General features: G+C 37.1%; 4 protein-coding genes across 8 annotated transcripts; 1 reads left to right on the plus strand and 3 right to left on the minus strand.

Moving 5' to 3' along the window:
• Nucleotides 1-694: 694 nt before the first annotated feature.
• On the minus strand, nt 695-4,369 carry LOC113684109 (uncharacterized). Its single transcript, XM_027201436.2, has 3 exons — nt 4,139-4,369; nt 3,856-3,980; nt 695-3,042 (listed from the first exon to the last, which is right to left on the minus strand). Exons 1-3 carry the CDS (start codon nt 4,367-4,369, stop codon nt 942-944), a joined length of 2,457 nt encoding a protein of 818 aa, XP_027057237.2. The 3' UTR covers nt 695-941.
• Nucleotides 4,323-10,644, plus strand: LOC113684070 (suppressor of fused homolog). Its single transcript, XM_027201374.2, has 10 exons — nt 4,323-4,859; nt 5,505-5,639; nt 5,866-6,002; nt 6,533-6,705; nt 6,809-6,894; nt 7,592-7,664; nt 8,320-8,672; nt 8,867-9,005; nt 9,751-9,819; nt 9,938-10,644. Exons 1-10 carry the CDS (start codon nt 4,720-4,722, stop codon nt 10,007-10,009), a joined length of 1,377 nt encoding a protein of 458 aa, XP_027057175.2. The 5' UTR covers nt 4,323-4,719; the 3' UTR covers nt 10,010-10,644.
• Nucleotides 10,645-10,999: 355 nt separating this feature from the next.
• LOC113684073 (mitoferrin-2) lies at nt 11,000-15,940 on the minus strand. The gene is made up of 4 exons (XM_027201380.2): nt 15,682-15,940; nt 14,193-14,415; nt 13,157-13,213; nt 11,000-12,723 (listed from the first exon to the last, which is right to left on the minus strand). The coding sequence occupies exons 1-4, from the start codon at nt 15,796-15,798 to the stop codon at nt 12,182-12,184; spliced, it is 939 nt and encodes a 312-aa protein (XP_027057181.1). The 5' UTR covers nt 15,799-15,940; the 3' UTR covers nt 11,000-12,181.
• A 1,342-nt stretch (nt 15,941-17,282) lies between these two features.
• LOC113684071 (fibronectin type 3 and ankyrin repeat domains protein 1) lies at nt 17,283-25,150 on the minus strand. Of its 5 annotated transcripts, none has more exons than XM_027201377.2 (13): nt 24,933-25,150; nt 24,367-24,408; nt 23,593-23,758; nt 22,999-23,123; nt 22,435-22,516; nt 22,232-22,309; nt 21,353-21,418; nt 21,022-21,187; nt 20,167-20,212; nt 19,811-19,905; nt 19,632-19,709; nt 19,370-19,414; nt 17,283-17,647 (listed from the first exon to the last, which is right to left on the minus strand). In XM_027201377.2, the coding sequence occupies exons 2-13, from the start codon at nt 24,371-24,373 to the stop codon at nt 17,558-17,560; spliced, it is 1,044 nt and encodes a 347-aa protein (XP_027057178.2). In that variant the 5' UTR covers nt 24,374-24,408; nt 24,933-25,150; the 3' UTR covers nt 17,283-17,557. The 5 variants fall into 5 exon arrangements, with proteins under 5 accessions (XP_027057178.2, XP_027057177.2, XP_089052071.1 ...); XM_027201376.2 differs by having other exon boundaries at nt 24,367-24,411; nt 24,933-25,102; XM_089195945.1 differs by having other exon boundaries at nt 24,367-24,620; nt 24,933-25,100.
• Nucleotides 25,151-25,343: the final 193 nt, after the last annotated feature.

Here is a 25,343-nt window from a genome sequence, read left to right on the forward strand (position 1 = left end):
TAAGACTTGTGAGCTTAAAAGCTCTGAGAATTTAGATTCAGATAAAAATATAATGACGGATATTTTTCACTCCATTTATTGCCTTTCTCCTTGAAATGTATAAATATAGTTAGGAGAAATTCCTTTTTGGTCAATCCTGAGATTGGAAGAGTTTACCAGGCAAAGGACTGTGGCATAAAACTTCCAGCAGCAGGTGTGGTAAAATTCCTTAATCACTGTCTAGTGATAACAAGAAGTGCGTTAGGTTACACAGGGAATAGAAGGGATGCCCAAGGACACTGTAAGCCATGCCCTACTAAGATGGCATTGCATGTGCAAGTAATGGATAAGGGCAGTGTCAAAAGGACCCTGCTTCATGAGTATTTTTTTCCTTTTCAAGATATAGGGTCAGACCTTTGTCATTATTTTACAAATCGCACAAGTTGATTAGAAAAAATCTATATATTTCTCTTCATCTGCTCTGGATTAAAACAAGAAAAATTCAAGAAATTTGGCTTCAGCGGCTTGATTTTATAACTCTTGGTTAATTGGGGCATGGGATGATGAAGTAAATAACTAAAAAAATGTTAGTTGAAAGCATCAGGGCTTGAAATAATCACTAAGAGCAAACTATGCCTCCCAAAAATTGCCCGTAAGCAGGCCAGGTCTTGGGTTCATGATGACATCTACCCCACAAAGAACACAGAAACAGTTCTGCAATTTTATTTTTATTGGATGAAAGCAGCTTTGAAAAATTCCTTCACCTCTTTTGAAAATATATAGTAGGCATACTTGAAAAGGTAATTTCTTAGACAAACCTATTTCACACGTGTTGCTCGCTAATGGTTTGCACAAATCCTGTCAGATAATTTCGACTTAGCAAATCGCATGTAGCTGGAAAGAACTATCAGGATAATCAAATTGTAAAATGACTTGCATAAAGGTTCTCAAGTACTATTAAGCTAATTAACATCATCTCTACTACGTTTGCGAGGCAAAAACACTTCTCTTGTCCCTTCACTACTGGGTGAGTAACACCGTGTTCGTTTGATCTGTCTTTGTGATCGCGTACTTCTAGACTCTTTGGTATCACTTTCACTCCTGTCTGTTGTTGCACCACTATCTTCACGTTCACGTGCTCTAGAATGCCTGATCTGACTTCCAGATTGACTACTGACATGTCTGTCATCTTTTCGAGGTCGTCCTCTTCTCCGGGGTTTATCAACATCAGATACACTTCGTACTTTGTTACCCACAGGGCCAGATTTTCTGGTCCTCTTCTCACCATGCCTTCGTTTATGAGAACTTCTGTGTTTTTCTTTGCTGGCTTCACCCTCTGATGTTTCACTTTCACCTTCCTTTGTGCTCCTCCGTGAGCTGATTCTTGTCGAGCGGCGCCTTGGTGCTGTGCCAGAATTCTGCTCACTCTGTGACACGCTTGTCCTTTCTGTGTCACCATCTCCTTCCAGTTCTCTCTTCTCTATTGTCTTCTTTGTTCCCTTTGTCTCCTCCTCCTCATCATCTTCATCGTCAAATGATGACAAGTCACTTGTATGAACAGAAGACACATCGGATATGTCTGATGCACTATCTGAAAATTCACCCATGGACAATGGCTGTGTAAAGTCTACTCCAATCAAAGAGGATGCTTCTAGATTTGAATCACCAAGAATATCATATCCTTCTTTCTGTCTGGACAGGAGCTCAAGGCTTTCCTCTGACAAATTCAGTCTCTGTACCTCATGAGTTGAAGTGTCCATCTTGGAAGCATCTGATCTTGCCTCTGATGGGAACTCTTTGGTAACCTTTTCAATCCCACAATCACTTAACAAAGATTGAGGTATTTTTACAGTGTTTATTATATTTTTTAAAGAATCAACAGGGTTTCTCTCTTCACTATCTGCACCAATGGTCCTGGAAATCTTTTCGGAAAGCAGCATAATTGGCTCAAATCTTTTCACATTTTCATCTTCTCTGAATTCACCAGCAGAAACCGTGACATCCATGGCAGGTGTTTCATTGAATACACTCCAGATTTTAGGAACTTCGTCATCTGCTGTCACTGTTTGAAAGCTGTCACTTTGCATACATTTACTTCCTTCATTCAGCACCATGTTGTCCTGCTTCAATTTACCAAAGTTAGATATGACCTTTGTCCCTGCTTTGGCTCTTTGTTCCCCCATCAGTTTCCCTGGAACATTGCTCTCTTCATTCATTGCACAAACATTAACTGTTTCTTCTTTGACCTTGGAGTTAATCAATGTGTTTGCTTCATTTCCTTTGTCGGCCTTCACTATTGTTCCCCTCATGATTTCCTCCTTGACAGCCTCAGTTTCAGCAACTCCAGACGAAAGATAACTTTGATTCGCATTTTCATTCTTTCCCTCAGATGTCATGTATTTGTCACCTCTTTCATCCAGTGAGGAAGAAGCACAACTTTCCCCTGGACTGGAACTTGCCAGTTTCAATCTGTTGATTTTATTCATCTCATCCTTGACTTTGTAAAAACTCTCTTCCACTTTAGGTGTAAGACGACTCTCATCTCGACTCATATTCTCTGCTTTCACTCTTGATGTCTTGCTTTTTCCATCTTTAGATTTGCTACTCTCATCTACCTGTGTAACCTTTTCATCAAAGGGACTTGCATTCTTACTTTCCTCGCCTTTTCCTGCATGCAAATTTGACTTCCCCTGCATTGACTGATACTTCTTTCCTGTTGGAAAACTTTTTGAGGTTGCACTCTTTGAACCCTCTTGAGCCCCTGATTTCTTATCAGCAGTCTCTGTTGTCCTGGCAACCGTGCTCGTAAGGCCTGGTATGGGAATAAGGTCACTAATGTCACATATCCCAGCATGTTTGAAGTCAGAGCTTGAGTTAGATTTGCTATCCTCTTTTTCATCCACTGTCTTGTGTTTGCGATTTTGTTTGTCTTGATTTTGTGGATTATTTTGTGTGTAGATGTAGTTCTGTACAACACCTTCTATGTGAGTTTGGAAGCCTTTGGCTTTAGTATCAAGAGCTTGGGAGATCAGTTGATTTATGCCTCGCTCCAACACTTCTGATCTAGAACATTATTGTATCTCTCAGTTAGTAGGTGCACCATAATTGGTCAATTCAGTTGGCCATACTTCACTGTATGGCCGCTAAATTTAATAGTTTTTTTTAATTGAATTGTTCACCCTCTATTAAAACCCAGAGACATAACATGTATCTTACTAAGCTTGTTTTCGCAGTCTGTACTGTAAGTTACAGAACCTTGTCCTTTTTTGCTCTGATTTATGGCCTGCACACTTAAGGTGTGAGCCATAAATCCAAGTGAAAAAAATTTGGTCCATACCTTTTATTTTGGACTGAGAAAAAAGGTTAGTAAGAGGTATTATTTCACTAAAAATTAAAAGTTCTATTCCAAATTGTATCATAAGAGCTAAGTCAACTCTGTCAGTATAAATACAAAAACATTTCTTCAGAGAAATCTAATTCCATCTACATCCTTAACTTTGTTTAATTTTATCAGAGCAACTTATCCTATCCTTAAAACAAATCTGTATTAAAGTAAGATAAGCTGCAGAACTATTTTCAATTGAGGTTGGTTAGTCCTAGATACAAGAAATGGTAATGGCCAAAGAGAGCAAAGGTTAATCTCACAAGAAGATAATAAGAGCTCATAGTAAATATGTGCAAAGGAAATTAAGAGACAAAGTTGCAATTGATTTAATTTAGCATCTGGCTCGCCTGTTTAGAAGGTAGGGCAAGCTTTTAGGTATGATCACAAAGCAAAAGAAAAGCCATCCTATATTACCCACGACACTTATTTGAAATTTCTCCAATAGTTCTATTCATAAATAAATTTTCTGAGAGTTATTATCATATACTTACTGATTGATATGTTTTCGCAGACTGTCTCTGACTTGATTTTTGGGCAAAGCGTCTGTCCAAGTCTGTTTTGATAAGAATGTAGCCACATGGCTCTCAACTCTTTGCTTCAACTGACGATAGGATTCCTGAGCGAATAAGGTTAAAATCATTGAAGAACAATGTGCATATGTAGAAAAAATTATAGGATTTTCTGAGCTGAAGTTGCGATAACGCACCTGTCATACTCGTCCTAATTAACAATACTTGATTAAAAAACAAGAATACTTGTCGGTCGTTAACCAACCTTTTGCTCCAATTCGTCAGTGCAGTCACGTCTAAACTGGTCAAAAATGCCTTGTGACTTTATATGTTGTACAATCTGGTCGACTAAAAGCCTCGATTTGTAATCAAGTTTGGCTGGTCGTTCGGCCGCCATCTTGAGAGTTTGTGAAAGACATCCATCCCAGAAGACTGTGCTCCATAACCTCACCTCGGTCCAGTCTTCTTCGAAATTTATTACACATCTGAGATTCATGTTTGGCAAAGTAAGGCTTTGGAGCCATGATGAAGTTTGACTCTTGAAAACGCTTTTTACCACTGATTTGCTTAATCACGTGGCTACGCTATCCGGTAACAAAGTGTTCTCTCGTTTGGCGTGATCGCTGAATTTCTCTTCAAGAACCGATCGCATCGCACATTCCATCGATGTGTGTTATCACTTTACGAAATTTTATCTCATGACTCTAAAGTTTGGCTTTGGATAATTAATAGCTCAGGATCAGAGGGCATATTTGTTTATCCTTTGAGTTTCCAATAGTAGGCTTGTTTCTATTATCCTGTTTACTTGCGCTTAAAATTCTGTGATCAAAATATCTGCGGGAAGCGATGTCAGGATATTGCGGAATGTCTTTACCGGCGCCAAGTATTCCAACGCCTCGAGGCTTAGAAACAATCTACTCCACTCTAAGACAAATCTATCCTGATCAACCGAATCCGCTACAAGTTACTGCTCTGATTAAATACTGGTGAGTACATTATGAAAGGATACAAGCTAAAATACGATAGAGATGTAGAAACGGCCATTCTGCAACTATCTTTACATATATCACAGTGTAAATCTGCTATAATTCGTCACATTTTTTACCTGTTCTTAAAACTAGACTTCTCACTTTGTTATAGTTACAGAGCAAAATTAAGGCAAGCACTTTGAAATTGAGCTTAGAAGGCCTTTGCAGCTCGTTGTTTAGTCCCTGTGTCATGATGCAAAATGTATGAAGGTGACTGTTAAGGACCAGTCATGTTTCATCCCTGTGGAGGGGGATTGGGGGATTTTTGGGGGGATCATATGGTTTTCAGGGGGAAGAGGGGGGGCATCAGTCATTGTTAACAGGGAGAGACTTTAAAAAGTTGACTGCCAATTAACTGCTAATGAGGGGGGGGGGGGGGAGAGAGATCATAGCAATTTTACAGAGCCTTACAGGGGGATCACCAAATTTTAATTTGACACAAACAAAATTCTCTGACCCTCCTCCAGGTGATAAATACAGATCAGATCTTAAGTGTTTACTATGGGTAGCTCAGAGGGCCCAGGTGACAAAATCCTTGAAGAGAGGGATAGGGTCACTTTCCTTATGAGACTTGATGTAAGTTACTGTGGCCTTTCTATGCAGGCTTGGTGGTCCTGATCCCCTGGATTTTATCAGTATGTTCAATAATCCTGGCAGTCCAATGGAGGGGATTCCCTCACACTGGCACTATATCTCAGCAGGACTGTCTGATCTCCATGGCGATGGACGTGTTCATGAGTATGTGCGATAAATTTTTCTATTGATTTGCATTACCTAGTAGAAACATTTTTTTTTTGTTTCAGTATACTGTTTGGTTTTACCCAACACTCACTTTCCATAAAATGAAAAGCATTTTCCTTCTAATTTAGTCCTTTTTTCCTCCACATTTTCTATTTATTTCTCTGGAGTCATGATATTATTGGAAAGGACCTGATAGAACTTTTTTTTTTATAATTTGCTGCAGAGTCAATAGGCGAGACAGTTCAAGTGGATTTGGTTTTGAGCTCACCTTTCGTCTGAAGAAGCAAGTTGGAGAGACATCACCACCCAGCTGGCCAGCAGAATTGCTCCAGTCCCTTGCACGTTATGTGTTCCAGACGGGTAAAGACATAAAGCTCTCTTGCAAATTGGAATGTATTAATTATACAGTAGGTTAAGTCTGTATTGACGCACCTAGCTGGAGCTTATCTCGGTCTCCATGTAGCTTGAAGCGACCACAAGTTTTACTACTCTTCCCTGAATAGGATGCTAGTCCATTACAAAGTTACCTCCCCTCACTCCCACAGCATTTCATCAGGCTTCCTTGAAAATTTGCTTATACTCATTTATACTTATGGGTGGAGAGAGACACTGCCTAAGAACACAACACATTGACTCATCAAGGTGTCAAGTGGAGACCTCTCCACCTGGAGTCCAGTGCACTGACCACTGGGCAACTGCGCCTTCTACTGTTTATAGGTAGGCTTACATTCATTTATCTATCAAAGAACCTGCTTTTGGAAACCTTCAGAGGAAAATAGTTAAATTCTTTTGACAAAAGGAAGAGGTGATATGCACATGAAAAGTTCCCTTTTCTTAGCCTTTGTTTAGTGCACTATGTTTGTTTTATATGATAATTTTTTTTTTGTAAGACAACATGCTAGTGAGTGGAGACCATGTTTCCTGGCATCTCCCATTAGACCAGACACCTTCTGCTGCTGGTCAATATAACTGTAATCCATCCCACATACAACACATGCTGATGGTAGATGATCCTCGTGTACCAGTTATTACAGGTCCCTTGGGATCAATTCGTTTCATTCAGGTAATGTAAAGCACTCTAGCAATAATTTTAATTTGTTTTTGTTTCTCAGTCTTTATTGAATGGAATATAATTATAAACTAGTAACTGCACTTACCAACAACAGGTAGTTGGGATTTGTATAGAAGAACTTCAAGCAGCACAACATTGGAATGGTATTGCTGTGTTGGATCTTTTAAAACAAGTACCTCCGTAAGTTCAACAAAAATTAAAATATCCATAAGTAATGAAAAAACTACAGTTTAACCTCTCCACAACAGTTACCTTTGGGAAAGAGGAGAGTGTGAGTTGTATTATTAAGTTGGCCATTGATAGGAGGTTGGTAGGTGGGAAGGGGGGAGGGGAAGGGAAGGGGAAGGGGGAGGGGAAGGGGGAGGGGGAAGGGGGAGGGGGAGGGGGAAGGAGAAGGGGGAGGGGGGAAGGAGAAGGGGGAGGGGGGGTGGGGAGAGATGGCAGTGAGGGTCCAATATCTTTATTTCCAAAAATTCTCATCATATTATATAATATAAATATGTAATACAATTGATTAGGCACAGGTAACCTTTGGAGAGAAACTAAATTCATAGCTCTAATTAACACAAAATATTGCCAACTTAATACCTTAACACCCTAGATCTGATTGTTAATTCTCCCCTCTAGCTGCTACACATTTATCTGTTGAATAGTTACAAGAATTTAGTTTTAGATCAAGATAACAACTTCTAGTGATTAGTTTGGTGAGTCATTCAGAGGGTTTGAGGCCTAGCACTATGAAGAGAGCTGCTGATAAAAGATGTATTATGAGATTTATGTAACAAATACATGTTTTTAGTAAACTTTGTTCAGTAAATTGGTAAAAGGTAAATCAATGATTAAAATAAGTCTATCAATTTCTTTCCCTTGTTTTCAGAGCTGGTGGACCATGGCTTGTGACTGACATGGACAGGATAGAATCAATTTTTGTAATTAAACCCTCCCTGCGGGTAAATCTTAGTGATCTTTCATTGGTTAAGTGACACAAGATAACTGGGAAAAAAAATTTTAAAAATGGTCATGTTACAATTATTCGATTAATTCAATTGGACACTCCACTGGTCATTGAATGTTTTCCATTTTTGATGCTGTTTTTATTCAAGGACAGGATTTATTTTAAACTCATATTTCTCTAACCACTGAAATCATCCACAGAAAATTGTACGTAATATTTTTTATATTGATTTGTAAGGAAGGGGTAGATTACTGAGTTCTACCCTACTTTTTATTTTATTTTATTTTATCACAATACTCCAATAGACACTGTTTTTCTGATTGAGGAAACCCTTTTTGTCTGTTCAAGAGTGGCGTCGATGTGTAATTTTAATATCACTTGTGATGTTTAGTCTAGGGCAGCATTTTTGCAATGGCAGCATGTAATGAAGTATAAATGTTTTTTTGTTCAACTACTGGTATTTGATTAGAAAAATGTAACTTATTTTTTGTCATATTAAAATTACACAATTATGAGATATATGTCCAACTGTTACAGAAGGAGGAGAAAAAACACCTACATTATTTATCCAAAGCTTTCTAATGACATAACATTTTTAGTTACCTCTAATCTAAGCTAATACAATATTATGTTGTCATTTTTATTCACAGGAAACAGTTACAAATGGAATTGAGAAAGAGGGCTCCAATCTAAGTGGTGTCAGTGCAAAATGCTGGTGGGAAGAAAGCTTTGTAAATAATTCTACCAGCCAACAAACAAGTTTTTCTTATGGGTCATCGAATGAAACCCAGACTGGGAAGGACCTGAACACACGCTTCCCTGTCCTACCACCAATACGCAGTGGGTCTTCCTTTACATCACACAAGGCCACAGATGGTGTGACGACTGAAAGACGCTCTGCTTGTAGTAGTGTTGTCAGTGAAATTTCTCGCACAAGAACTTTGCGAGGTATTCATCTTCGGTTTGGTTTGGAGGCAGCCATGCTCTTACCACTAGCTCTGAGGTATTCTTGAAAAGAGCTGTACACTTTCTCCATATGATGATGAATTCTCAACTTGTTTCCAGTAGATAAAACTAGTGTTTTATAGTCACTGTATTATTTTTTAAACTCCATGTAAAAGAAAAAATTAGATGATGGTGATAATAATGATGATGGGGTTGTTAGATAATAATGATTGTGGTCTGTTTGTTAAACAGGGGTCGGCTTAATCATGGACGACACTTCACATTCCATAGTTCAGTCAATGACATGGCCATCACACTTCTTAGTTCTAATGTAACTGGTTCCATTGCTGATAATGAGCACAGGTTTGCAGCATGTGGAACTTGGCTTCAGGTATGTATGAAAAAGATCAAATGTATGCTAAGTATCAAAGGTCATCCTTCTCCCATCACCTTCCCTCTCGCAGGAGTAGATCTGTAAGTCTTGTGACAAAAGGAAGAAAGGGAGAGAAGAAAAAAAATTGACTGTGGGAGCTTGAGTTAACCCTTTTTACCCCAACATCTGTATTCATTTTCTCCATACTGTTCTCTGTACATTTACTAAGATGCTGACAGGGAGAATTTGTTCAACAATCAAGAGTTACTTTAGTTGGTGATCATTTCCTTTATTCTCATAACACTAATGTTTGATACAGTAGTGATATGGTAAGGAGAAATTAGACACCAGTCACTCTGAGGGGTTAGAGGATTAAAGAAATGCCTGGGTGGTAACACCTTATATTCTGACATCAGCATGTTTATTCTCCATACTGTACCATATACACCTGTACATTCCCCATGAGACTAACATAAAGAATTTGTTTAGCAATTAAGAGTTTCTTTAAATTTGAGATCATTTCCTTTATTATTGCAAACCTGGGTGTTTGATTCAAAAGTGATATTGTGAGGAGAAATTGGATACTGTAGTCAGCCTTTTTACATTTGAGAGCTTGGTTGCTAATCGCAATTTTCTTTCCCAACTGATTTATTACCATTAACATGTCCAGCGTTGTCATACAGGCTAGAAAATGAGATCTAGATAATTTCTGTTCAAGTCGGTATTGCTTGTCAGTGTATTCTTCTTCTACTTCGTCTATCAGGTTCTGATAACTGAGGACTTCCTACAAACACTTGACAGAGACCTGGATGTTTTAACAAGGCCCAATGAGGTATCCTTGTGTCAAATATTTAGGGCTGTTTTTTTCAATTATTATTTAATTTAAAAGTGTTGTCTCTAAAGGAGAAATCTTATATGATGACTTAGGCTGAGTGTCACATTTTTTTCAGCTTGTCCTCCCAAGAGAATATCGCTGGCCAAGATATGGAATGATCATCTCTGTCCTTCCTGATAATAACTAGCTAGGAAGTACTGCCATCATAACACCTTGTAGCAAGTGGTTAACTCTGACAATGTTTAATTATAAACTGGGCTTGGGGTAGCTTTCAGAGGAACCTGTCCTCTCCCTAGGTAGGAGTAGAGAATACTGATAAACACAGGATTCTCTCCACAAGATGACCTATGCCTTAAAATTGTTGAAACTTAAATGCCAAATATTGTTAATATTTTACTCATGCCTAATTCCAAATATTCTGATGAACAAAAACATTTGTCTTAATGGGAGAGTACCACAAAAACATGCAAAAAAAGACCATAGAGAGCCTTATACCCAGGAACCCTGGCTAGATTTGTTCTGTACTGCTTAATGCACAGGAAAATGAACTCTCTCCCTAAATTTAGCAATTCTTTTTAAAGAATATAACTTGTAGCATAACAGTAACAAGGAAAGGTGTAAAATGATAAAGAAAAAAGGCATTTCCAACTTTTTGACACAATTTTTCATGGTATTGTCATGTGGGGTTGTTTGAACAATTTTTAAAGTCAGGCATTCATGCAAAGGGAAGATAGAGCCATGTAATTTTCTGAAAGCAAATAGGTTAAATTGACATATTTTTACCAGCTTAATGCCAGTAAATAGTTTGTGCAGTTAAGAAAAGATATCTTACCTGAAGGGGCTAATATTGGAGTGATGATTTAAACACCAAGACCCTCCAATCAGTTCTCTGTTGCCTTCTTGCCTTCTTGCCTTCTTGCCTCATCCAGGTCCCCACCGATGTTTACTTCCACAATTTTTCAGCCATATAGGTTCATAATTGATTGAACCAACCAGGCAGTATTTCCCATATCCTTTATTCTAGGGAGTGACTAGCATCCAGGTTTCTTCATCATTATCACTACTGAATCAAGTTTTAAGGTTGTGAAAATACAGGAAATGATCACCCACTCAAGAAGCCCTTTCTTTAAAGGTTCAAAGGTTCCAAGGCGACAAATTATCAATAGAGAACAATGCATTTTAGTGAGAAAGAGCTGAATTTTATTCTAAAATCATTCACAATACAAATCTTTATCTTTAACTACACCTTTTCAGAGTGAAACTGGCAAACACTGTGAGACCGAGTTTGACTTCTGCTCATATATATATATATATATATATATATATATATATATATATATATATATATATAATATATGCAGTTATATATATATATATGTATAAACGTACACAGCCCTTTCAAGATTTGTTTCCATGCCATAATATAAATGATTAAGATACCTCATACCAGTGAAATGGCAAGACTGGTAGAAGCTCTTGCTGCCCAGAAGAGGTCACAAAACCCTGCAGAGAAAGTCTGTAGTCCTATCTTACTTAACTGCAACAAGCTCTGTGCCCCTCTAACAACAAGAAATGGCTGAAAACTGAAACTGCAAATTCTTCTTTGAAGAGCAGCCACCCCAAAATTCAAACATTATAACACTGTCTTACTATCATCATATTTGCCTTGTCATGGCAAACACATGGATATACTTTCCATGTAAAAATAAACATTGGCATAAGATTTGCAGCTCCCTAATGTATCAACAATTTGAATTAATCTACTGGTGCATGGTTAACTTCCTTTTTCAGTTTTATACTCTTAATAAACTACTTCATTCCATACCCTAAAGGCACTGTTAAGAGTTTTAAAATGCATCACATGATCTTCCATAAACACCTCAAACACTACCATCAGCAGTAAAACTACACTGCTTCCAAATTATGTAGAACTGTCCAGTGAGGCAGGAAGTGGCATAATAACACTGAAGCCGACATTCCTCTCCTTAACTTTCTCATCTACATTTTAAACCTACAACAAGGCAATAGAATGAAGGAACTGGCACATCATCATTTAGACAAAATTCCTTCCTTCTATCTTGAGTTTGACTTTCAACTACATTAAAAAGCCACAGCAATACAAGGAACCACTGAATCCAAGTACTCCTTATTCCTTCCAAGGTGGTTTAAAACTTTCAATAATGCTGTAGTCTCCTTAACATATATGAAAACTGGCAAACCAGCTGCAGCCAAGAAATCCATCTTCATTAATAAGTCGATTAAGGCATTCCATGGAAGACTCTATGTGATTACTGATAACTACCTTTTCATATCTGCAGATAAAAGAATCTGCTGTTGTGATTTCTCCATGCCCATTCTTTTAAGCCACAGTGAGTTCATAATCAGTAGTCTCTTTCTCAGTCAGGTGCAAGAAATGTTTGAAAAACTCGTAAACTGACCAGCAAATAGCACATGATGGCATTTGATAAAGCACTCTAGCTTGAACTCCTTGGAAATAACCAGAGAAGCCACGAAGTCTGTAAATAGAGCGGAAAGCCGTAACCATTCCATTTAAGTAAACATGTCCTTCTTGTTTACTAACTAAGCAAACAGCTTCCCTCTCCTGGGTGTTAAGTAACGTCTTTGCTACATCCAGTGGTGTGGTTATGGCAGCTGCAACAGCTCCCGCAGTTGCCCCTGCTATCACATGAGTCTTTGGGTCATAACCACGCGAAGGGTTTAGTGTCTCTCGCGCATATTCATACACAGTAAAGTGCAAAGTTTGGAAAGGTATATTCATTGAAAGCTGAGTTGTGTAACTGCGATAGAAGGCTCTGAATCCTTCCTCACGAAATACAGTCCTTATGCAATGAAGAACATTATGATATGGACTCCCATACATCTGCATTCTTTGCTTGATCACTGATTTGACACCACAAAAGAAGAGAAATACAGTGTTAGTATCTATGTACTGTATAGTAACACTTAAGATAGTATTGTGTATGTACAAACAAATGCTAAATAATGGAGGGCCAATAGTTAACTGTATGATTATGTGTGTAATCTGCCCAGCAGCAGAATGGCTGTCCAGAATCTTCCCGAGCTAAATTATAGTTATCAAAGAGAGTGCCACATCACCAACTGGATGGTGAACTGGCTTCACCTTAAAATAGAATTGAAGACCTGTTGACTGGAGTCATCACCATTCAAATATAGCTATCTTCTTGAGTAACATTAAATAAAATTATTACAGATTGCTTCAAGCTATTTTCAGTGACTTTATGTTGCATGGGTATTAAAAGGTGGTGAGGGATAAAACTAGTGATGAATTAGAAGAAACACTGTCTAGATACACCTTCTATAGGATTCATGGCACCATCATGAAATACTGTTGCACAAATACCAGCCAGACCTACGAGGAAAATATATTAAAAGCCAGTTAATGTCTGTTGACAGATGATCTTTCTTTAACATAAGATATTTCAAGTTTGCTTGACAATTTTTTTTTTCCAAAAACAATTTCAATCCACAATCATTTGAGGTAACAAGAATTTCAAAGTTCGAAACAATGAAAAATAAAATAGAAAGAAAAACAAAGAGAGAAATTCTTCTTTTGTAGCCACATTATTTTATCAGTTAAGTTCAAGGCCAAATGATGAGCATGCATTTTGCTATAGAACTGAGAGAGTACATATAATGCAGTAATGACCAAAATTTTCCAATAACCAAGCAGTAACATCTCCCTCTACCAAGCAAATGACAAGAAAAAGGTAAAAATCTACCCAAGAAAAAGAAACAATAAAAGCTACAGATTAGGAAGTTATGCATAAATTTATGAAAATGCTTAACTACATGTTAGCAAACCATATCTGGAATGTCTTCTCAGATATCATCTGGTGTTGCTGCAACTTAAGAAAAGGAACAACTGTTCTCCAAAATACCTAACGCTAACTACTAGCCAGCACCTGAATAAGTTATGTGAAGTAAATGTTTCCCTTTTGGACTGCCTCACTTTGAATCCATGAGCAAAATAATCAAGAAAGGGAAATTCTTCAAATATATTAGACAAGCTGGATCAAAAATATTTTTGTTGCCAAATTATGTGAAAGTGGTCTTTCAAGCTCTCCAAATCTCCAACAAAAAATGAAAATACTGCCTTTGTTTTCTTTTGAAAAGCTGAAAATATACCAAATAACTAATCACAACCATAAAAAAATAGACAAGGGGATTAACTTTTTAAGAATCAACTTGCAGAATATACAATTTTCTTCCAGTAATACAGAGGAAACATTGTTATCTCTTGCCTTCTCTTCACTTTCACTTGGTTTACATTTTCTTCAGCTCTGAAAGGTGTATCATTAACATTCTCAAATGCCTACAAAGATACCTACCATGTGAAAAGGGATTGTAAGTGTCTTGGTTCCCGTTCAGAAACTTCTTAGTGGCCTCGTAAGTGCTGAAATACAGAGCATGTGCAGGGCCAGCTCCTATTGCCACCACATTCATTCCCCTGAGTGGGGTAAAAAGTCCTTCCCTTTTAACCATAGTTGTAAGAGCATCCCCAATGTTTCTATAAATAGCATTTGGATGTGGACGTAAACTCTGCATCCTTGTCTGCAATTAAAAAGGAGGCATATCAGTTTTTTCCACTGCTAAATTTTGAGTACTTGACCATATAAAGCCATCCATATGAATTAGTTTCATTCCTTTTAAAAAAAAAAAAAGAAAAAAAGAAAAAAAAGAGCAAAACCTGAGTGAAAAATATGATTTTACATAATCCAGACTCAAAACAGCACAAACACTACTTTAACTTTTTGCAGTTTTCTACAACTCTTACGTGATGGTCAAAACTTCCCACTGATGCAAATTTCAAACTTTTTTTTTTCATCCAACTTCCAAAATAAACAAGAAGTTTGAATACAAGGTACTTGTTCAGACTGTTTTGGTGATATTTTTTCAGTTTTTATTTCTTGGCACCCTCACAAGTGACAATAATTGCAATACAGTTTATGTTCCCCAGCATAAATATATTTTGAGCTCTTGTCAGAGTAGTTACAACCCTTGCCTGTCAGCTCCAACTAAAATGACTTTGGGTCCCACCCAAAACACACTTAAATGCACCGGAACATAGACTCTACTATTTTGTTATCGTGATTAATTGTTAGCACATGCAGTTATCTGCAATACAAATAGACATGCATCTGTATAGACTGGATTGTTTAAAGGTGTGCTATATCATAACAAAAGTGTAATGCTCTTTTAATTCCCACTTCTTTGAATGCGTGTTAAGTCCAATATTGCAGTATCAATGCTATTCTTACAGAGCAAACATTTCCCCTGCAATCTGGCCAGCAACGACAGGCATTTCCCGAAGCTGGCTAACTTGTTTATTGAGGGAAATTTCAACCCCAGAAGATGTAAATAAAAAGTTTTACAAATTCGACCTATAAGAACAACTTTTTGAGCTGACGACGATCTAAACGACGTAATCGATAATTGCAAAGCCTTTAATTATCTGCGGGAGTATTTCTGGTTAAAACTTAAACTAATGACCCAATATCATCCACAGTGACGGTGTCAAAAAATGAAAGTTCTAGATTTCTTGCCGAACATTAAAAGTGAACTATGTGTTATAGGCTATGCCTACGATTTACAGATGTAAAACTAAAATTGGCGAAAACATTCCACCCACCCAATGTGACCTAATGTTGAATTTCACATGGCCACGAGTACTGATCGAGACCAGCCTACATGTTTTAAGATAGACAGCCGATACGTTTCCCGCGCTCATTGAGGAGAAAACCCATGTTTTACCCATGTGAATTGTTCGATTTGATTACGTTTGATTTTTAGAATTCTCAACTCGTAGATCGATCGTACCTTCACGCAGTCCACGGGGTACATTACACAATGTTCCATAACTCCTGCCATAGCGCCCGCGGCAAGATGTACCGTCACCTTTTCCGTTGGTAGGCTTTCATACTCTGAATCATCCATAACGCAAGGAAAACTAATGGACTCCAGCCTTAAAGTTGCAGTAAATCCCTAAAAATTCGTTGTTTGTCCGCGAGTTTCTTACTATTTTGTACTCAGTTAAATTCCACCCGCCATATTGCACAGACTTAGTTAGCTCACGTGTCACGTGACGTGTATCATCCACTGAAAAAAAAGAGAATCTGTAAAAATAGCCAATCAGATTGCTCAATATACCGAGACAAAGGGAACGTGACGAAGAGTTTTTGGATGGAAGCCACACGAGCGGCGGAAGTTTTAGTTAAAAACAATTGTGGAAGCTAGTTGAAAAGTTACCGAAACACAATTGCTTCTTTCCTCCAACTAAAAATACACGATAACTTTGTGGCCTAGTAAGTTTCATTTTATCGTCTCAAAAATATTTGTTAGCGACACTTTTTTAGCATGATCAATATCTGCTGTTCATGACGTAATGATTACGTAATCGTACAAATGTACATTTTCACAATATTTAAGGATTTTAAACGTAGTGATAATTCTTCCCCTAAAAATGGTAAGTGCAGATTATGGAAAAAAATTTCTTATTCTTAAGATACGGTGGACTTATTGGTGAGCGATCACACAGAATGCATTCTCGATAATATCATGGAAATTGAAATGCGGAACTTCGATTAACGGTGCGTAACTAGCAAACAACATCACAAAATTTTCGTGGTAGAAATGTAGCTAGAATTCCTATCTACTACAAGAGAAACGACGGACGTAATTTTCCGTATTTCATAAGATCGCTTGTAAGTATCTATTTGGAATCATACATCTAGAGAAGATGACTACCAATAGACTTGAAATTATAAGAGTGTTATTAATACCTGAGGACAAAATGTACAAATTAAAAGGTTTGCGTAAGAAGTAAGGTGACTGAATAATTCTTCTGTCTTGCCTTAACAACTAAGAAGGAAAAAACGCGATTTTTGCGGAATTGGGTCACAGACCGCGGTTTTGCCGCAAGAAACTTGGAAATTATAGCAACTATGACCAAGCCTTAGCTTCGAGTAAACAGGAAAACAAACAAACCAATTCCATCAAGAGACGAACACAATTGACGTTACTTCAAAAATAATTAGCGAGTCTCAAAGTCCACTTGTTGCCACAAATTACGTAAATGGTCTTCCTGAATAAATTTCACACACGCATAAATATAACATCTTTAGAAACGGCTGAGTGCTGGAGTATTTTGCTTCCCCGATCTGTAAATCCTTTGAGACAGTGCTTGATGACGAAGCCTCCAGTTGAATGGGACAACAGAACTGTTCCGAAGGTCGACTTCTGTGAAAAGCAATATTTCTTTTTACAGAAGAGAGGTTTTTTGTCTCATGACCGGAGAACCAAGGTGTGTAATTTACGACATTGCGGAGGGGGGGAATTGTTGTTTGGCATCCTGAAAACATCAAAAAACCTCTGGAAGTAAAGTATGTACGTTAAGAAAAGAAGTCAATAGAAACAATTACTGACCTTTCAAGTGATTTATTTACGAAACTTAAATCGTGATCTATAAAATTCGACAAATGGTTGAATCAAAACCAAACATCATATCGTGTTCACAAACAGCACGAAAGGCTGGTTAGAAAACCGAACACAAAAAAATGCCAATCGGTAAAAGATACGCGAAAAGTCACTTGATTAAAATTAAGAATGCGCATGGTTGGTTGTTGAAACTGCATCTTCACTCTGACCGGTTGGATGGAACGAATTGGAATTTGCACTAAGTTATCCACTGATGATTTCAAGTGTCCTCGGAATCTTCTGTTTCTTTTTCGGGTTTCACATCCGTTTCATTTCCTTCCATTACTTCTTTAAGATAACTAGCGACTTCCTGTAATGGAGATGAACGAAATAAAATCAGTGAAATCAGATTTTATATGAGCCGAGATGTAGTTATCTCTCGAGACAGTTTACAGTCAAGCCGCCCGAGAGTCATCTCGCCCGAAACCTGAGTCGTGATGCCCGAAATTTAGTTATGTCACCCGAAAAAAAAAGTCAAGTCGCCCGAAGAAACAAATACTAAAAAGATCTGAATTTCAGACTATTAATAGACAATAACGTAGAGAAATTTTTATCATTAAAGTACTCGTTGTTTCCGACAACACCATGAAGATTCTTAAAGCGTTGTTCGTTTCTAACAACAAAGGGAAGCGTTCTCCGTTTCTAACAAAAAAAAGTGAAGTGCTGTTCGTTTGGTATGTACTCGTTTCTTACTCACGGACATTTCGTAAGCTTGAAAAACTTTTTCTTGGCTTCTGACAAAGCCATGAAGACTTTGACACAGAAATCGATCATATGGTCAGAAAGGCCATGTGATCAACCGTAATCGTCGCACTGTAAGGCTTGTTGACGTGGTCTAACTTCATCATCACACTCAATGCAAGGGTGAATGCTCATTTTGATCAGTTCGTATTCGTATCGAAGCTAGCATTACCTTCTTCATATATACTTTGATCGGATCAAAATATACATGCGACCGCCAGAGTACAACTACATAATTTATGACTATTCTGATCCTGAGGGAAACGACGCTATCAGACTACTACTGTGAAAAAAGTCACAAGCATAAACAATAGACTGTTACCTTAAGAATATCACACTTACCTTATGCAAGGCAACAAGTTAATTTTTAATGTTACGAAGTTCACAAAAAACACAATTTTATTTGTATGTTACTCGCTTTACCTTTTACCGACTTGTCGAACGCGACAATCGACATTCGTTCACCAGGTGTTTTCATCTTTTATTGTTAAGAAAGTCACAAATAGACACAACAGAACTTTACTTGTATGTTACGCTGCATCCGTGCATTTGTTGTTATAGAAACGAACAACGCTTCCCTCTGTTGTTAGAAACAAACAACGCTTTTAGAGCCGTTACTCAAACATATTTCAGTTCTGCATGACCATATAATCGATTTCTGTGTAGTCAAAGTCTTCGTGGCACTTTAGAAACGAGAAATAGTTTCTCAAGCTTACGAAATGTCCGTGAGTAAGAAACGAGCCCATACCAAACGAACAACGCTTCATTTCTTTGTTAGAAACGGAGAACGCTTCCCTTTGTTGTTAGGAACGAACAACGCTTTAAGAATCTTCATGGTGTTGTCTGAAACAAAGAGCGCTTTAGTGATAGAAAATTTCTCAACGTTATTGCCTATTTACAGTTTGAAATTCTGATCTTTTTAGTATTTGTTTCTTCGGGCGACTTGACTTTTTTTTCGGGCGACATTACTAAAACTAAACTTTCGGGCATGACTCCGGGCGAGATGACTCTCGGGCGACTTAACCGGTTATCCTCGAGACATGTAATCATTTTTGTTATTTAAAAAACGTCTTGTAACTTGACAGAAACTACAAAATATTACCTCGGCAAAAAAGAAAAACACGAAACAGGCACTGATAAACCAGAGGGAAAAAGATCGTTTGGTTTTATCAACAGTAAAGAGTTTCTAAAGCTGACGTTTTTAGCGTTAGCCCTTCGTCAGAGCAAGAAGGAACAAAAATGTCTGAACCACTGTAATTGTATGAGCCTACATTCCACCATAAAGACATACCTTTCTGCCAAACGTCTCAGAAAAATCAACAGCTCTATGTCCATACTAAAAAGAAAGTAAAAAAAGGTGAAGCAAGGAATGTAAAAAAATAATAATACTGAAAGAAAATAGAGCAATACGGAAATCCATGACAGATGCCATGTTTTGATCAAAGCAAGTTGATATCTACACAGTAAATAAAGAGAAAAAAATATTTGTACTTCCTCGCTCTTGCACAATCTCTCGTATCTACACAATCTTAATACTAAAGGTACTTACAAACCTCATTTTCAGCATAAACATCTGCCCCTTTTACCACCAGTAGCTTAATCAAATCAACGTTACCACCCACTGCAGCAGCCTGAAAAAACGTAACAAATGTTAAATTATTCAAAATTAATTTTTCAAAGTAGTTCGTAATAAAATGGAAAATCTACATTGAGCTGAGAAACATAACATTACCATCAAAGCAGATTTCTTTATCTTGTCCTTTTTGTTCACATCTGCCCCATTTTCAATCAAAATCTTGGCCACCTCAACATTTCCATTCAAAGAGGCTGCAACATAAATTCGGGAATTACAAAAGGTTAAATTTGAAGGGATCTTTCAGCTAACATCGTCATATTCTGTGTGATTCTGAATTTTGGAGTGGATTGATTGGATGAGTGAAGTAATGAGTCTAACATTGACATCTATGCATATTAAAAGTGACTCAACCCTTTTTCTGCTGATTGAAGACTTTTTATCAATGAGATTATAGCAAATCAAAATTGGAAATATCAGAAAATATAAACTGTGAATTATTTACCACTGCATACCAAGTCTTATTAAAGGTGAACAACCAAAATCATCTTCGATATCAACCTGTTGAAAAAATTATGACATTTAAATTACCCTCCAATGCTTCCATTGGTAAATTAGAGCTGGTAAGTTTATGTATTAATTATAATTGGTTGTGGAGCTGCATCAGAGAGAAGGTGGAAAAATTGTCATTGTTGGACAAACAACACTGCAATTTTACAGGGCCTTATTTCCAACATGCAGAACAAGTATAGCTTAGATAGAAAATAAGAGAGATGGTAGGTTTTGAACTCAGTAAAGAAACAGAGAAAGATTTTTTTTTGTCTTGTCACAAGTGTGGGACAAAGAAAAAATTCTGAGTCCCCATGAGGAATCGAACCTCAGACCTTTGGATTCTGCACTCCAATGCTCTACCACTGAGCCGCAGACTCCACTGTGAGCAAGATCTATTGCTAAGTTCATATGATACACGTCCTGCATACTGCTAGGATCAGCAATGTCAATAGCGTAACTTTTGTAGATCAAAAATAAGAGAGATGGTAGGTATAGCTTTATTGCCTTTTTCAGCCAAGGTGCAAGGTGAGTGAATAAGGGGAGTCATACTGTGGAGAAGTGGGTCAGTAAGAAGTTATAAAAGTAGAAACAATGTGATTTTCAGCTCCTCCTCTCTTATATGACTCACCCTTGGCACTCATCTTACACTTGTCTCCAAACAAAAAAAAAAAGCATCCCCTTATCTGCAAGCGAAACTAGAACTGGACAGGATGCACATCTTTTACTGGACAGTAATGAAACAACGAAAAAATCTGACATCAAACAAACACAACTTGGCATTGAAATAAAATGACTATTTGATACAAGAATGCTCATACATCAATTCCATTGTCCAACAGCCATTGTATGCAGGCTGTGTTACCACCATCCACTGCCCAATGAAGACAACAAGAGCCACCATTGTCTTTGCTATCTATAAACGCTCCTTCTTCAAACAGCATAACTGCTACTTTGATGTGACCACCAGCACAGGCCAACATCATACTAAAATATTTTTAAGAAAAAGCATTAAATACAAATTAATTTTTATATAGATTGTAGCTTTAAAAACATACTTTATAAAGCATATATCATATATCATTTATATATCAAGCTGTTTCATTAATGAATCAGATCTGGCTCTAACTGTTAAATTAATCATTAAATCACCTAGTTTTTCGACTTGTGTTGGAGTAGTTGACATCAGCTTTGTGTGCAATTAAAGTTGAAATAATGCTGAATAAAAGAAAAGTTACCAATAAATTATAAAAATTAATGTTATTTATAAGAACAGTTATTTAGGAAGAGGAATGAATGAACTCTCTTGGAAAATATCCCAGTTTAAGGAAGTACTTTTATCAAAACCTTTCACAGAAAATGGTAGACACTGTAGCATAGAAGTTAGTGTGTTGGACTCTGGACCAAAAGGCCTGGGTCTGAGGCCTGGCCATTGCAATATGTTGTGTTCTCAGGCAAAACACTGCACACTCACGGTGCATCTCTCCCCCCAGGAGTATAAATTGATACTGACCAATTGTCAGGGAAGCCTGATGAAAGGCTGGGGGTAACTTGCATCCTACCCAGAAGAAAGTAGTAATACTCCTAGTGGCTTCATGCTCAAAAGACTCAGATAATCTCCAGCTGGGTGAGCCAGTTGGCTCAAGTACCGTATTTACCCGCGGATAGGCCGCACTTTTTTCCCGGAAAAATGGGACCGAAATTGGGGTTGCGGCTTATACGCGGGTACAAGCGTTTTGACACCTCATTAATATGCACGAGAACTCACGGTAGTACAGTAAATTGGCGTTTTAATGTTCGCTTTAAATTGTTCCTAACTTACAACACATACAACTACCGGGTACTCGACCTCAACAATTTTTTTTTTCCCATGAAAACCATTGAAAGTTTGGGGTGCGGCCAATATGCGGGTGCGGCCTATCTGCGGGTAAATACGGTACATTACTTTTCAAAGAAAATGCTTTGGCTCCCAGGCAAACATTTCTTCAATAACTCATTATAGTATCTGATCACCTGTGAATGAACACAAACCTTGTGTAACCCTTTTGAGAAGCAATCATTAGAGGAGACATTCCAAATGCATTAGGACAATCAACTATGGTTTCAGTACTAGTAAAATACAACAGTAAAAAGAGTAAACTTAAATTTACTGCACTTGATGTCACAAAATTTTTCAATTTTTCAAATGCCATGATCATGAGCCACTTTGAAAGTTAATAGGAGAGTCTACCAACCTTTCTTCAAGAATTGATATCACTTTCTCAACTTCCCAGTTAAGGACTGCATTGTGAAGGTCACAGCCAGAAAGTGGGATTTCTTTGCAAAACAAAAGAAGAGTTTATTACTTTTCACTCCAGTGCATAATTTTCCTTTTTTGCAGTACAGATGACAATTTATCAACAAGTCTTTCATTATCAGCTACTTTAACTATTAAAATAAAAACTCCCTTATTTAAAGGAATATCAGTGGTTAAAGAAGATTATTAGTTATCCAGTAAGTTGTTAACAAAAGTATAACTCTCTGAGTTAAAGATTACATCTTCAAAATGTTTTGAACACCTTGTAATTGCTGCCTGTAGTACCTCTTATTACCATCTAAAATTATTGCTTAGAATTCTTGAAAATTCAACAGGTAAAAGGATTGCTTTACCGGTTTAAAAATTTATTTTACCTGTCATGCTTAAAATAAGGGAAAACACTGCATAAAGAAAATGAATATTATCTTCTGTTTAAGATCAAAAGTCACAGATAATGCCCTTAACACTGACAAAAGTGAGAGCAATAAGACATATTACTTACTTGTAGTAGTAACAGTTATAACCTGACTCCAAGGGCTGTTCCCATTATTATTACTTATTCGAAGACGATAGCGATAAGTCTTGCTTGGCTCCAGGCCTTTGAACTCATTGCTTTTAGCAAAGCCACTGAGGGACAATAATAATTTTCATTGAAATGATTAAAATTCTATTACTAACATAGCAAATCTACACTACCAGTAAATATCATATGAAACTAATTCAATACAACCCATGCACTGGTTACAGTCAAAGTTGCTTGAGGCATGAGGCAATGAGACAATCATCAAATCATAAACCAATTTAAGATATAGAGTGCTCTTCAATTAGGTGCCTTAACATTAAAACCAAAATAATCACCATGGCCATTCAGAAGAAGGGAAAATACTTTTAAGAGCCAGTTAGAACTCAAACTAAAGCCAATCAAACAAGCAGTCATTAGTTTTCATTTTGCATCTAATTGTGTGAGGAGTGGTGCAAGTTTCCTGAATCAATGACAAGGCAAAGTTTAAAAAAGGCAAAGCAATTGCAGCTTACTTCTGAAACTCAATTGAAAAATTCTCTATAAACCATCATAAAAAATTAAATGGCTCCATACTTGTAGACATTTCCAAATCCTTTTCGTCCCTCCTCTTCTTCTTCCTGTACACAGTAACGTAGCCTCCCTCCTGAGCTGTCTTCAGTACCTGCTATCTGATCCCAATACAACTCAATGCTGTTGAATGTAACTTTTCCAACTACGGGAGGTGCTGGCTTCTCAGGAGCTGTGTATGGAAAGAAAGGAAAAAAAGGAACTAATTGTCAGTTCCTGTTTACACCAACAAACTGATTGTAAATAAAGAAAAAAATCAACTTATAATCTCACTTTAAATTATATGATTAAAAAGTATGCCCTGATTCAATTGAAATTTTCAAAACAATTTCCATTTTATTTTCTGCAGTTTCAGGCTATCATTATGAATACAAGATAAAGATTGAACATACTGAAACTGAAAAACAACCACTTGTTTGAGAAATATCAAACTAAGAAAAAACTAGAGACACAAAAGTCTACAAATACTTTAAATACTACTATATTCCTTATCTAGTGGGATCATTATTAAACTTTTTAAGGGATATTAAAATAACCTTCGTCATTTCTTCCTAGGGTGAGACTAGTTGACCATTGAAACCTGGCCAATGTGGGGAGGTTTTCACATGAAATAAGAAATGTTGGCAGCTGTGGAGAGGTTTACATGTATTGAGTGAGCTTTTACTCTGTGGTTTAGAGGAAGAGCATCTACAAGACTGAAGGGCTTTGAATTTCAATTCCTCGTATGGAACTCTGATTTTTTGTTTCCACGTCATGATAGATAAATTCATCAAGTCTTACCTGACATTGTTATGAGACCACATCAGCTGAACTTTCCAAGGACTGCTTCGTAATTTGTGAACGAAAAGCAGCAATAAAATTCATGTCTGTTATAACCTCTGTTCTAAAATGACTAACAAAATTTTCTTAGGACGTAAAAAACGAACACCAAAAGTATTTTGCTGTTGACAACCTTTAATACACGATCACTCTTTAAAATATTTTCAGTGATTTTAATCAGATGGTACCAGGTGCTAATTAATGGCTTTCAACGCCTGAAAAAAAATATGAATAAACGCTGAAAGGAATTTGAACAAAGCACAATGGTTACTTTGCTCTTAACCCGCTAATTGCAAGTACTTAATTACCATTGAGGTATGAACTCCCCAAGGATTACTAAGAGGCCAATTAAGAAGTATTTCACGAAATCGTTGTGTCATACAACAAAATAATATGGAGTTACACATATAGAGAGGATCGGTGAAGGAATAGTTCAAAAAAAGTTGACTTAACTGCCCTTCGCCATAATCAAAGGTTATCCTGAAAAATTCTAAGCTAACACATACAAGGCGATGATTTGAGCTTACCATGTCAATCGCAGGTTTGCAGGATTACCAGAAGCGACAAAAGACCTTCTGTCCTTTTATAGGGCAATAATATGGTGATATTTTTTGCATAAACTACTGGCATTGTAGAGTATTGAGAAGTGACCCCTCCAGCAGCCACTGATGTTGACGCTTCTCACATTTAGTCCCAGGGCTTTAGAAATTGGCGCCATCGCTAATAGTAAAAAGCAATCTCTTCCAGGGTATAGAGAGATGATGGTCTAACTTTAATGCCACCCTGCTTCTCTGCCTTTATTTGTTTTTAAAACTAGGTAAATTTTTTCATGCCACCCTGCTTCTCTGCCTTTATTTGTTTTTAAAACTAGGTAAATTTTTTCTTGAAATATTTTTTAAATCGTTCTTTATACTACATTCAGAAAATAAATAAATGAT

Source organism: Pocillopora damicornis, chromosome 2 (assembly GCF_964200805.1).
Source record: "Pocillopora damicornis chromosome 2, jaPocDami1.2, whole genome shotgun sequence".
NCBI lineage: Eukaryota > Metazoa > Cnidaria > Anthozoa > Scleractinia > Pocilloporidae > Pocillopora > Pocillopora damicornis.

Coding starts and splice junctions, on each gene's coding strand:
- LOC113684071 (XM_027201377.2), bottom strand. Junction 22,310..22,434: donor ATATCAATTCTTGAAGAAAG/GTTGGTAGACTC, acceptor GTATTTTACTAG/TACTGAAACCATAGTTGATT. Junction 21,188..21,352: donor AACACAAGTCGAAAAACTAG/GTGATTTAATGA, acceptor AAAATATTTTAG/TATGATGTTGGCCTGTGCTG.
- LOC113684109 (XM_027201436.2), bottom strand. CDS start 4,369: ATGAATCTCAGATGTGTAATAAATTTCGAAGAAGACTGGACCGAGGTG. Junction 3,981..4,138: donor CTGACGAATTGGAGCAAAAG/GTTGGTTAACGA, acceptor TTATTCGCTCAG/GAATCCTATCGTCAGTTGAA. Junction 3,043..3,855: donor CTGCGAAAACATATCAATCA/GTAAGTATATGA, acceptor ATAATGTTCTAG/ATCAGAAGTGTTGGAGCGAG.
- LOC113684073 (XM_027201380.2), bottom strand. CDS start 15,798: ATGGATGATTCAGAGTATGAAAGCCTACCAACGGAAAAGGTGACGGTA. Junction 14,416..15,681: donor ACCCCGTGGACTGCGTGAAG/GTACGATCGATC, acceptor TTTTAATTGCAG/ACAAGGATGCAGAGTTTACG. Junction 13,214..14,192: donor TTACAATCCCTTTTCACATG/GTAGGTATCTTT, acceptor TTTTCCTCGTAG/GTCTGGCTGGTATTTGTGCA.
- LOC113684070 (XM_027201374.2), top strand. CDS start 4,720: ATGTCAGGATATTGCGGAATGTCTTTACCGGCGCCAAGTATTCCAACG. Junction 5,640..5,865: donor GGCGATGGACGTGTTCATGA/GTATGTGCGATA, acceptor AATTTGCTGCAG/AGTCAATAGGCGAGACAGTT. Junction 7,665..8,319: donor TAATTAAACCCTCCCTGCGG/GTAAATCTTAGT, acceptor TTTTATTCACAG/GAAACAGTTACAAATGGAAT.